Source organism: Diadema antillarum, unplaced genomic scaffold (assembly GCF_040938485.1).
Source record: "Diadema antillarum isolate AM-2024a unplaced genomic scaffold, OU_Dant_1.0 seq00001529_RagTag, whole genome shotgun sequence".
Taxonomy (NCBI): Eukaryota; Metazoa; Echinodermata; class Echinoidea; order Diadematoida; family Diadematidae; genus Diadema; species Diadema antillarum.
Window position 1 is genome coordinate 872,117 of NW_027272261.1, and position 14,335 is coordinate 886,451.

Genomic DNA, 14,335 nt, shown 5'->3' on the forward strand with positions numbered 1-14,335 from the left:
GATTTAGAATGTGGCAGTTTTTCTTGAAGACCGGATGAAATGGGAAAATATCAAAGCATATACACACCAGGGTTTTGTAGGGATAATGTGTCAAGAATGAAAAAACAAAACAAAGCAAAACAAAACAAAACCGAAGTTACATAAAGCAATAGATCAAACTTTAATTTGTACCCACTATGTATGTACAAGCTTGTAGGTTAGTATGCACCATAGGTGTGCACATGACATCCATCGATTCTTTTATTTCAAACTGTACGTGTACTGCGCTTGTTAGCGGTAATTATTTTTATGTAGTTATTATTACCATGTCATCACTTGCTTCAGACTAATGGTTAACTTTGCTCATAAAAGGGCCAAAATGTAATTTTGAAATGGAAGCAATTTCTTGTGTCTTTTAAAGGGTATGTGATTGCATTTTATTCTTCATGCAATGAAAAATTAAGGAAAGTAATGTCATTGACATCACATACAATATTGTCATCACATCACTTTTGAAGTTTAATGTTATTGTGGTTTCAGTTCTATTCACTCACAAGATGTCATGTAGCCAAAAGTATTCTGTGTTCAGTTGTACTCGGGTTTTGATGATCGTACTGTTTAGGTTTGCTGCTCTCCTCAATGTAAGATTCTCTTTTGCGGGATATATTCTTTTTGCTGCAGCATGTACTCTTTCAAACACAGCAATATGTTTCCTAAAGTACTTGTATGTATGAGTGCTCAGTGAAGCTACAGGGTGAGGTAGTTTGTCAAAGTGAAAATTTTATGGCACTTTATTTTGTGGGTTTTGGTGTGCTTGTTGCCATCATCATGATATTCAACTTCAAGGTAAAACTTTCTTTACTTTTCTGCTTCTTGAGTTTAAAGAAGACATACAGCTGTATTTACTTTCTAGGAACTACATGTACCAAAGCAGAAGTTCTGTAACCACAGGCGGATGTCTCCATGATACAGTACCTTTATTTACAAAAAAGGAAGCAAGATTCACCACATTTAAAAAGAAAAAGAAGATGTCTGGAGAGTTTGTAAAACCTCAGTGTTAAGAGATATCATTCGCTGTAGTTTTGAGATAGGCATTTCACATCAATGGCCATTCTATGGGGAGCATTGAGTCAACAAGATGCTTCATCAGTTTTAATCGAGTGGAGTTCTTCGTACTGTCTCTGTCAGTGGAAGTTTTCAATCACTCCACTGATGCTCAGAATACAGACACATGATGAAAGGCTACAGGAAGATGTGGTAGAGTACAGGTCACTGGGGAACATCCTGGACAGTGAGGTTATCCTAGTAAAGTGACTACTGCTCCTGCTACCTTGGTGTCAACGCCCATGTACACCACACTTCTTTTCTCCCCAATACATTTTCTCTGCTTTGCAGCAAAACTTTAGCTTCAAAAGAATATCTGATGGGGAATGTCCTCTCCCTGGTAAAAAGATGTAAATTATGATATCAGGATTACCTTCTCTCCCTCTTCTTCTTCCTCTTCTTCTTCTTCTTCTTCTTCTTCTACTACTACTTCTTCTTTTTCAATGGATTGCACTTCTCCTTATGATGACAAAGGATTGTGATGGTCTTCTTTTTTTTTGTGGGGACAAGGTGCACATAGGCCCCCCAAATATTTAAATTTCAACTGATAATTGCTGAAAATTGTCAAAATCCTTCATTTAGAAAACAATTTCAAGTAAATCTTTAGGAAGATAATTCTTTCTGATATCGTTTTGGAGGACAATTTCTTGTTGCCATTCCTAAAGGGAAGATTAGTTTTCATAAAGTCATCTGTGCTATTATGCATGGCATGTCATGTGTACATGTATGGCTGTAGCAGGAGTTCTTGAGAAACTTCTTCCTTCTTGTCAATGTCAGGCCCACATGTGGCCTGAGAGCTGTTGGATGGGTGTTGCATGGCTTGCCATGTGCTCCTTTCCTACCCCGAGACTGAATTTCGATTGAGTGAATTCTTCAGATGCCATCATGCTGCTCATCCCACTAAAACCAGGATGTCACTTTATCACCCGGAAACCAATTGATGGGCATGGAGTAATGTTCCCCCTTTATCTGGAAGATTTAGGGAAGCTTTCATCAGGGGCAGATATTTTATTTCTTGCTCTTGGGCCTATCTCTCTTTCTCTGTATGCCGACATTGGCACTTCACTTGTCATGCTAATTTGCTCCAGACCTACTCCACTCCAATGATAACATAAATAACCAGTCACCGTCTGTTTGATATGCCTCTCAGAGTGAACAAGCCCATTGATTCATATACTTTAAAACGGTGTCTGGGGTCAATAAATGTTTGATTTGCACTTACTAACCAGGGTATCATCGTTCAGACTTGGGAGTTTTAGTGCAAAATGTATTACTGACGGCAATGTCAGAATGGACAAGTGTATCTTTTAACAGATTCATGTCCACACACCTTTACAAATTTGTATTAATTTTCTAGTCATCTAGCTGTTTGACATGTGTGAGCTACTACTTCTTTTTTAAAGGACTGACACTGATAAGGATTGGTCGGATGTACACCAACATCTGTATTATACCGCGAATGGCTGCATCGATCAAACAATACTCTTGAAACTAAGCTGGATTTCCTGGGTGTATTCCAATGTACTTCCTTGTCCGTTGCAGTACGCTCACTTCTGCTACAGGAAGGCATCTAAAAAAGAAAAAAAAAAAGGCGAGAAAAAAAAAGGACTGCCGGAAATTCAACTGCAAAGATCAACATTGAGAGGACAGTTTGCCTCCACTGATGCTGTGCTGATGGTTACCAATTATGTGTTGAGATTGTCAGTTCTATGTGTAGCTTAAGATGCTTGCTGACCAGTCAGGCACAGAGCGTTGTTTGTGAAGAGTAACCAGAGCTGCAGTGAAACACCTGATAGGGAGTGCCAACTTCTACATATTTATGTATGTTGCCGATGGGAAAACAGAGAGGCAATGTATAGTTGTTAATTTGTTAACAGCTGTAAAGTCTCAGCCTTTGTCTTTTTAGTTGGTGTTGTTGTTGCTGTTCAAAATAACTATGACGTGCAGAATGAATTTGTGAGTGATGACAGGCCAGGAATGAGTGAGGAGGACACAAGCTGAAATGCAGCGAAGTTAAAGTGAAAATAGCACAAAACAACTTGATGAAGTAGGGACATAATGCTTCTTAGGCAGTCGTGTACCATTAAAGTAAAGTGTCACGAAAACAATGTGGAATGTTTTATATCAGTCCAGTAGTGGTACATGTACAGTACAGTTGTACATGTACCTGCTGCATGCTATATAAGGATTAGCACCAGCACTGCCTGTATATCGGGTGGAAGCTCGGTGGTCCTTTTGATACAATGCCTGTGTGATGATCAGAGGGCCATTGGTTGTATTCCAGTCCGAGTATATGTATGCCCATGATTTGTTTTTTTCAATCACAGCTACTATCAAAGCACTGATTAATCAGTGGTTAATTACGTGGATGTCAGGCTACAGTGTATTTGTCAATCAGTTGCAATAAAAGAACCTGATGCAAGAACTCACCAATTTTAATGATAATAATGCAGATACAATCATCTATTCACAGAACTACAATGTACACACGTAGTAGTATTAACTTTTGTATGAGAATTACATAAAAATGCAGCTTGGTACATGGTGTTTTGACGAACCAACAGCATTCACAAAGGGAATTGTAAGGATTAGACCCTCTTTGCAAAGTAATTGTTACAGCATCATCTGCAGGAAAGGGGGGGGGGTTGGAAGAAGGGACTACCATAGGATTTGTACTCAGTATCCGTCAGAAGTGTGATTTGAATTCCCTTATAGAACAACAAATGATGTTTCGTTTGAAAAGCCATAGAGGATTATAGTATTCAAATTGTGCTGGTATAGACGGAGTGCATGATGAAGGCCACTGTATTCACGCTTCTACATTGTATCTGTCTAGTCTATGACACTAGCTGTTCCTGCCTTTGGGAATTTGAGGCATTATTTCGAAAACGGCACATATTTTGCAGATTAAAGGCCAGAGTTATCAGATGATTTTCCTCTCTATACCATTCCTGTTAATAACAGAAGTAGTCTATGAGTTTTTTGTCCCCGCCGAACGAGTTCGAGCAGGGGACTATGAAATGGGCTCTGTACGTGTGTCTGTCCGTGTGTACATTGTATGTGTGTATGTGTGTGCGTCCGTGTGTGATCAAAATGTTCCAATTTGCTACTTCTCTGTCATTTACGAGCCAATTTTGATTCTGTTTGCGTTATATGATAGCACTACATGGGGGCTTTGAAACTTCTACACAGAATTTCAGTTGTGACCTTTGACCTTGACCTTTGACCTATATTGTACATTTTGCTACAAAATGCTACTCCTTCGCCATTTCTTACCCGATTTCGATTCCGTTTGCTTTATGTGATGGCACTAGGTGAGGGCTTCAAACTTCTACACAGAAGTTTGACCTTTGACTTCTTTGACCTTTGACCTTGATTTTTGACCTGTATTGTACATTTTGCTATAAAATGCTACTCCTTCGCCATTTCTAACCCGATTTCGATTCTGTTTGCTTTATGTGATGGCACTAGGTGAGGGCTTCAAAACTTCTACACAGAATTTTGACCTTTGACTTCTTTGACCTTAGACCTTGATTTTTGACCTATATTGTATATTGGCTACAAAATGCTACTCCTTCGCCATTTCTAACCCGATTTTGATTCCGTTTGCTTTATGTGATGGCACTACACAGTAGGTGAGGGCGGGCTTCAAAACTTCTACACAGAATTTTGACCTTTGACTTCTTTGACTTTTGACCTTGATTTTTGACCTATATTGTACATTTTGCTACAAAATGCTACTTCTGGTGGGGACATACATACATTACGCACCGCGTAATTTCTACTTTTCCTTGTTTTTTTTATTTCAAGGCAAACTCAGCAGCGATATATTTTTCTGAAATGGAATAAGTTATCTAATATGAGACTACACGTGTACCTTTAAGTCTGTAGGACCTATGTGTATGGTGTACATATTTTGTGTGAGTGTGATGTGTGTTTGAGCCTGTGTATCTGATGTTCACAAGAGACTGCTGTCGCAGAACTTTTCCATGTGATGTACTGGAGCTTTGCACTGCATAGAAAATTGCAAATACCTATTACACTAGAAGCTGAGCAGTGGCAACGGGAGCTACATGTACCGTATGTCATTGCCTTGCAAATTTTAGAATGGAAGCAAGGCAGGGCGGAGATTGAAAGTTATCTGTTATGTGTTAACCCATCCACGTACGGGCCTCTGTGTAATCTGTAATATCGTGCCTGCCTAGTAAGTTGGCCATGAACTTGGGCGCGATCTTCCCTACGGCGCGATCTACACGCGAAGAGCATTCATACGTCATAGAAAAAACTGCCTGTGTCATTCCCACTAGGCAGGAGGGATGATGCGTGTACACTTGTGCTAATATGCACTTAGTTGACTCAATACAGCACTAGTTTATGTGAATTTTATGAAAAGAAATAATAAATTGTGCAGGAATTATGAAAAAATATTGTTTCTGTGTATTTCATTGATAAATCCTCTTCATTTCAAGCCATCTGTAATCACATCTTACCCACTTGCGAATCGACGTGTCCATAATGTCCTCGAGCCCCCCCAGATAGCTCTGGAACATTCCATTCAATGACGGGGTTTTTATTTTGCAACGTTATCTAATAACTCTCATGTAAGCAAGTTCTTGCTATGGCTAATCTATTTTGTAATGTATCATAATCTATCTATGCTGAGATAGCCTAATTCAAATTTGCAGAGACATAGAAAAAGATTTGTTTTACAATCGTGATACGTTCAACTACTCATTTACCCTGTGCTGAAGTCCGCATGTCTGCTCCGCACATGTTATCGCTATCGCTCAAACTTCGATCGCGATGGCTTGTGTGTGTACAGGTACATAGTGCTAGTGTGACGCGTGTGGAGAAGCATGGGGCTGAAAAAACACGGAACTCCTACCACGTGGTGTAGTGAAAAACAAATCGGACGTTCGAAGTCGTACATTCAAGAGCTAAAACAGACAAAAAGCGAATTCAAAGTCCACTGAAAAGGTCTTGACATTGTAATGTATGTTCCAAAATCATGTCTGGCTTAGTTTTGAGAGAATTTTCTACACGCACGAGATCAGGAATGAGATCGGTGAACTGGCTAACAACGTGTGTACTGTGAACATGTGACTGGCTTGTGCACATGGCCTAGCTAGGTGATCGTGAGAGTGCGGCAAGAACGCTAGGAATGCACCCGAGATGCTGTGTGTTGCAAATTCTTGGGGTGAAATTAGACTTCCTTGTTCAGCCCGTCTAGTATCTATATTTTTTTAAATACTTCTAATTCTTCATAAAATCACGATAAAAAGACTTCATATATTCATTTTATATTTTAGAAGCGTAATATGAAATATTTTGGGGTTTTTTCAGTCCAAGAAAAAAAAATAGTTTGAATAAAAAAATAATAATAAATAGTCGTTCTTGACTCAAGTCTAATTTCCTGCGCCTTCTTGCAGTTACCCCGCAGTTGCCCATGGATACGATGCATAAATAATCAGCTGTTTACTGAGTCGTACTAGTGTACCACCCTACTGTTCTTGTTCAAATTGAGAGGATTGTTATTTTATCGGCGGCACTTAGTTTTATAACCTCATCCAATAAAAAGACAAATTCAAACATCAAATGGTGTGACAGTTTTTGTCAGAATTCCCTATCAATTTCACCTTGTTGCCAGGATAGTTTTCAGATTTCACTTGCTTCATTATCGAAGCTGTTTGACATTTGAAAGAACTGCTCCATAAGAAATCACCTTTCATTTGTTATTTATTTTCACAAACAAGTATTTCGGTCACTTGAATATTTCTTATTATCATTTCAATGTCATGATATTTCATGATGGTTATGTATTCTGTCTTTACATGGCAAGATGGGATTTTTTTTTCCATCCAGGGTCAAAGAAGAAAGTGACAGGAAGGAAAACAAAAGGATAGGGAGGAAATGAAAAGGATACAATGACACATCTGATCAGCAGGCTCTTTTTTATTACAATGGTGAATGCAGTACATCAGAATTTAAGTACAGTTCTAAATAATTTATCAGTTGAAAAATGAGCAAAGAAAATGGATTTCATCGAGTTCTAAATGAAAACTAAATTAGCATCGCCATTATGATTTAGATCTAGAACCTAGTGCTAGTACTACAGAATAGACCTGATGCAAACTTGTTTTCAAGCTTTTGGTTGAGTTTCTTCAGAGACACGAATTTTGGTAGCACAATACCCGAGTGAATAAGAAAAAGGAAAAAAAAATAAATACACAACTGTAATGCAGGTCTCTAGACCACTCCCGTGCACGAGCGAGCATCAGCCCCCGTTTCGTCAGTGTCACTCTCGTCATTGGCCTAGGCTAGGCTACTCGTGTCGTAGTTTTACTCGCCATCTTCAATGTCATACATGGTTACACAAAATAAATTACATCTTGCCATCACCTCAACCACAGCAAAACCCTGAATATCACTCCCATCATAGTCACTCTCAGCTCACAAAACATATCAGCAAACGATACAGACATCGCAGACCTAGCTAACTAGCTCTAAACATAGTTGTAACTACGCCACGTTAGACATTAGTTGTACACAAAAATGAAACGGAGGTGAAAAACTAGTAATGAATACACGAAGATCATCAACGATGGCATATTACCGTAGAAAAAAATACACAGAACATCTTGCACCCAAAAAAAAATCGAGGTAAAAAACTACGATGAGAAAAACTAGGGTGAAAACACGATGCTTGGAAGACGAACGATGAAGACACTACGGCAAAAATGCTTACACGGAAAACAAACGAGTGAGTACCACACAAACTACGATGTTTTCGCACATACGTAGATAAGCTACATCGTGTTCAATCAAAAAACTCAACAAACACTAGGACAAAAACTCACCTCTAAATTGTTGCAAACGAGATAATCACTTAGAAAAAATGAACAAAACACTCTCAGAAGTACGATTGTACTCTGAGAATGAAAGATATAGAATGATACGAAAGCAAAAGAGAGAAAAGAGAGAGAGAAATGGACGGGAAACCTAGAGAAGGTACCCACACTCACTAACGTAAATGAAATTCAACACACACACCCCCGTGCCCCAGCATAGCAGTACACGTACACACACAAGGAGATATCGTCAAGCACTCTATGAGGAGATCGATATCACGATACCGCGCGTAAGAAATCACTGCAGTTGCTGGGCAACAAAGATACATCCGCGCTGTAAACATGAATATTGATTAGTTTCTCAGCAGGCTCGAACCCCTGGCAGATGTTTTGGCCAATAAGAGACATTCTAAAATATGTTTCTTTGCATAAATTATTTTTCTGAGTCCCAGTAAGGATCTCTGTGATTGGCTAAAATTATTCTACAGCTCCTGGCCAAGCCTGAGGTCCTAGGACGCCCTCTTTTGGTCATAAATAATAAAAACCACGTTTTTTGTGGGACGTGACGGGGATGGGTTAATGGTGTGAAGACACAAATAAGGACTCACAGTATGCAGCAGTGCCATCAAGCTCCAGTGTAATGGTCTTTTACCAAGGTGGTTTTTATAAAGATTCTGTTTTCTCTGAATTTGTCTTTTTCTTCAGATGTATTTTTCTGTTCATTATCCCTTTCTTCCTATTTTATTTTTCATTTCTTTACCTCTCCTTATATTCATCTTCAGATTTATGGATGTTCATTCAGTATTAAACTTGTATGAATTGACTCCTCTTTTGCTCAATTACTTCTCATCTCTGCCCTTCTGTGTATTTCTTGTTTGCACATCGTCCAAAGAGTTGGGATTAATAATGGAAACATTTCAGAAAGTGCGCAAAATATGAACCTGCAACATGAAATATGCATAGAAGAAGCACATTTATGACAACTTTCTCTGAAATGAGCTCCACAATCACTGGTCATTCACCTCTTCTTATTAAGAGATTTTTTTTTTTTTTTTTGATTAAGATTGTGTGGCAAAAATAGATTTCTAGACGACATTTTTTTTTCTTCAAATTTCAACTGAAACGTACACATTTAATTTCACAGACCATGAAATGCATATTAAAATGTCAGTTTGTCAGCTATGGCTAGCATGAATAGAATAAGGTGATTAATGGATTATGGGGAGATTCCTAAACATCCATCTGTTGCTCAATGATCCTCTTTCAGGATAAACTGTGAATCATACCCTTTGGGAATTTTATTAGGCAGCAGATGTTACCCACTAAAGTAGGCAGCGTTTACTTACTCTTTGGCAGTACTAGGGTTGTTCACACAGCACCTTATCTCCGACGATTCCTTCCTCGAAACATGGGCTTGTTTACGTTTTGCTAATCATTGGTGTTTACACTCATAATTTGGGTTAGCAAGCACCACTCATTGATAAAATCGGTGATGCTAATTAGGTTTTTGTAACTGTAGTCTCATGCAAAGAGAATGTGACCCTTTAAAATTGTGTGGACAGTGCAGCTGTAGGACGGTACCATGAATGTGACCAGAGATAACTTGTACTGTATACGCCATATACACGTATGTAGCAAGTCTAATTTTGTGTGTGTGTGTGTGTGTGTGAATCAGGACTTCCTGACAATTTCGCAAGTGGTTATATTCATAAATGTGGAATACAGTACAGTACAGTACTGAAGGGAGTTTACATTGTAGTTTAGAGTTAATATTTTTGGCGTGATTTTAGATTCATGAATAGTACCAGACTCACAAAATTCACTAAAACAAAAACCATGGAAAAAAATTTGATGTATACAGTAGTATGTGCATATTTCTAGGTAATGATGTTTAATTTGTACATAATATGTACCATAATGTACAGTATAAGGCTAGCTTGCTTGTGTACCTACATTGTATCAAGGTGTTGATATCTGAGAGTTATTCAGTGCTCCAAGACTTAACCACTAGCTTATTGATATCTGTTTATATGGGTTGTTAAATAGCTGCAATGCTGTGCGATGGGGATGTCAAGTTTTTTAATAACTTCAAGCACTTTTATCTGTCAATTAGTACATAAAACCAGCAGGAATGGAACTTTGTACATTTGTTGTCTTGGAGACAGGCTTTATATCAGCAGATAGGAAGTATGGTTTACATATAAATTATGGGGGAAAAAAAGAACTATATCTCTTCAGATCTGTGTAGGCGTGTGCAGAAACAAAAAACAAAACAAAACAAGACAAGACAAAACAAAATCATATAAACAACCAAACAAAAACAATGGTATTCCCAACTGAAAAACCATAATTTTTTTTTTCACAGGATTCTTTGGCTGCTCTGCAGCACGCAGAAGAAATAATTGATGGCATCCTGCGAGGCAATGCTTATGATCACTTCACATAAACAAAGCTTGTGTTGATACAATGCCCATCCAGATAGACATGTGAGAGACACTGCCATATAATTTCATTAGGTTCAGAGTCCAGTTTGTTTTATTATGGTTTTACAAAGAAATCAGTGGGGGAGGGGGAGTTGGAACACGGATAAGAGCTATTCTATAGGAAACACCTGAGATGCCTGCGTGACTAAGATAATATATTTACATAGTGGTAAATAAACATTCAATAATTTGCTATCGGGCTGTCTAAAGATTAACAAGCATCTTGGTCTTGAATAGTGTACAGTCTTATGTACCAGGCAGTATACTTTAAGTGTAGAACTACTGTGTCCCTTTTATTTCCAAACTTGTGAAAATGTAGGGAACATCTCTCACTTCTTTCTCCCATTTTTTTTTTTGTCATTTTTTTTTCAATGGCAGGCATTCATCTTGTGAAGGACATTCTTGTATTGAAGGTCTATGTGTATTTTTATGATATACAATCTTGGCACATGGCAAGTGCATTGTAATTCTCTGCAGTTCAAGGTAATTTATTTGTAAGAAGATGAGTTATACATACAGTTTCATGTCACCATTTCTAGGACCAAAAGACCGAGGGCGTGTAGACAAAACATTTCATGTGCACTTTATTTTTATGAATCTTGGCTCCTCATAAAATTTGCGAAAGTTTCATGCTTGCAAAAAAGTGTCTGGTTTTGCAGTAATTCTATCTTCTTGACTGAAGATAAAGATATGAGTTTTGTGAGACTTGCAAATGAATGACATAATCACCTCATAATTTGCATGCATGTAAGCAGGGTTCTACATAAGCCCTTGCCCGATTTCCTCAGGCAAGTATAAATCAAGTGAGAGTCAAAGAGAGGGGGGCGGTATAGAATGTCAAAGTCTCAAACATTTCCACAAAACAGTCATAATTTTGGTGGCAAGCACACACTGACACTGTATAAGGTGATGATTTCAAATGTGCTATGTGCAATTCAACGGGAGGGTTTGGAGGGAATGACATCTAATTTGCAAGTATGCAATTCCAAGACAAATATAACTGTCGCATGCTGTGCAAACATTTGAGGCATTGAAATTTTGTGACCTAAGTATTTTACAGCTCTGATTTTGATAAAACTTCTAATCTCTTGATTTGATTTCATCTTGTCAATTTGAATGTGGAGTGATGTTCTACTCTTATAAAGGAAAAAGAGTCCTGAGTATGATTTGAATGTTGTGTGATGACGAACAATTGACTAATAAATGATATCAATTAAATATCATCTTGAGCTTTTGTTTAGCTGTTGAGCTGCTTGACAACTATTTGCAAGATTTATTTGGGCATCTTCTTTAGACAATTGAGTGAAGTATTGTACGTACAATGTAGATACATATGTATCCACCCTATCCCTAACTGTCCTCCTCAGCACATGATAGATTATATTCTCATGACACTTCATCTGACATTTGTACTCTTTAGGCAGTGCTGCAAATGACTTTCCTGTCAAGCTGATGAAACTTGTAATATGTTATAACTAGTAACAACCTCCTTGACTGTCTCAATAATGTAAAGTATTTTGTATATACTGCACATGATTAATCACCTTTGGACACCTCCTTAGTGGCTATCATTGATGATGACATTGAAATTAACTTAGGACATTACTTCCCGTAGCTAAAATAGGATATTACAAAATCCCATTAACAATTTGGGCTTCTTGAATGCCTCATTTTCAAGGGAAATAGGAATACTGTCTATTTTTGAGGAGGCTGCAGCATATTTTGTCCTCTCTAGCTCATGTCGTTTAATGAGCGTGAAATTACAGTATTCAAGTCACATATGGTGTGATTTTGACTACAGTTTGTGTGGTAATATCATTAAATGGCATTTTGATGTCGTGCTCAAAAATAGTCTCGAAAGTGAGTGAAGCTGAAAGATGGGTACTGGAGGCCATCCATGATTATTTACCAGGAAGCCAAGCCATGTTACCGGTTTCTGTCTGCCTGGCACTCATGTAATTATGAAAGTGATGACCATAATAATTGCAATAATGGTGTCCAGCAGTGTTCTCATGTCCGCTGAAAGAGCGCTCGTGATAGGCTCTTCAAATAGGAAGTGTTTCGTGTACATGCTTGATCAGACCTGCAGTGTACAGTCTCATAGTCTGAGAATAGCAGTTTAAGGGATGGTATAGTTTTGGTAGAGATGAGGGATTTTGGCGAGATTATTAGAAACCACTTATGAAGTAATAAAGAGCATGTGTGTTACAACTCCTAGAAGTATTCAAAGTTTATATGAAGCAAATCAGTTTTGAAATAGCCGAGATATCCAAAAACATAGTAAAACAAAGTGGTCCTAATAAAAGGTCAGCCCCATCTTTTATTAAGACCTCTTTGTTTTGGATATCTCAGCCATTTCAATTCCAATATTTATCAAATAAACGTTGAATTCTTCTTAGAATTGTGTTCTCTTTCATATTTCATAAGAGGTTTCTCATCTCACAGAAAGTTAAAATATGAATCCCCCATCTCAACCAACACTATGCTATCCCTTTAAGCATTGACCGACTAGATTATCAAGCAAAAATGATGAAAAAGGCATGCTTGATTGGGTCTTTAACACCCAAAACAGTGAATTCAGTCAAGGAGTTATGATAACTCTTCTTGATTCAACCATCAATTATGTATATGTGAAGAATGAGACAATGTACATGCAAGGCTATAATGTTGACACTCTGAAGCAGTTGATGGGTAGTTTACCTCATCATAAGAATGCAGACTGGCCTGTTCCTTTCCCACATGGTACACTGAGTTCCTGTCACGTGGATAGCCGCACTTGCCATTGATTTTGTTATCTCAGAAGTGTTTGAACTAGGCAGTCTTCAGTTCAAGTTACAAAGTTGTTTGCAGATGATGAGATAGCGGCATGAGACAAGTTGAAAGAAAGACCTGTACACTGGGTTTGCTGCCATCTTGTTTCTCGAGCCCGAGTTCCCTGTTATTGGCACACGGGAAGGCAGTCCCATACCTGTTTCTTTGTGGCTAGCTCAAAGCATTTTGATCACCATTCATACATGACATTGGCAGGCTGGCTTCAATGTCCAAACTACAATGTGTATGCAATTGATTTTCCATACTGTGTGTACCAATTTCAGCTGGCCCACATTCTGTGAAATACAGAATTGGGTTTGTTGAAGATGCGGGGGAAATAATGAATTATGTACGACAGTTCTCCATGTACATTGTATGTCTATCTTTTAAGTCCCAACATTCTCTTATCCCTTTCCTCTTTTTTACAACATGAAAATATGGACAGAATATTCATCAAAGTTGCCATGAAAATGTTCAATAAATACAGTGACACAAAATATGAAAATTCTCCAATGACTGAAAAGAAATAGAAAGGCATTTTTATACAAGCTTGTGTTTTTGTAAAGTCATTTGTAAAGGAGATGTATGTGTAAACAGTAAACACATTGCACAGTACAGTGATAGACATTTTGTTTGCTGCATGCGTTGTGATTGATGAATACTAGTATTTGATGATTCAACAATCAACATGGTTGAAATACACTTGTGAGAAGTGTGATTTTGGTGTGATTTTTACCTTTGTTAATTTATTTTTTTTAATTTCTTTTCTTGTTCAAAATAGGATGATGCCAGACAGTTATTTGCCCTCGCAGGCCAAGCAGAAGAGGGAGAACTGAGCACTGAGCTAGCGGCAGTCATGAAGCGGTTATGGGCAGACTCAGGTGTCCAAGCGTGCTTCAGCCGGTCTCGCGAATACCAGCTCAATGATTCCGCATCCTAGTAAGTACCTTGTCCTGCTTGAAATTTCCACCAGTTGTGAAGAAACATCAGATCAGAATACGAGATCCATCATACCATGATTCACTGCAGAGAAGCAGTTTATCAAACAGTAGTGGTTCCTCCTTTTTCTCCTGTCTTTTTTTTTAAACATTACTTTTAGCAGCTGTTTTA

At 38.1% G+C, this 14,335-nt stretch overlaps 1 protein-coding gene across 2 annotated transcripts in view; it reads left to right on the forward strand.

Moving 5' to 3' along the window:
- Positions 1-14,335, forward strand: part of LOC139710414 (guanine nucleotide-binding protein G(i) subunit alpha) — a 100,703-nt gene that overhangs the window by 38,533 nt on the left and 47,835 nt on the right. For both annotated transcript variants that reach the window (XM_071622333.1, XM_071622331.1), the window contains exon 4: positions 14,007-14,164. In XM_071622333.1, coding sequence (XP_071478434.1) covers positions 14,007-14,164 — 158 coding nt within the window. The remainder of the gene's footprint in view (positions 1-14,006; positions 14,165-14,335) is intronic.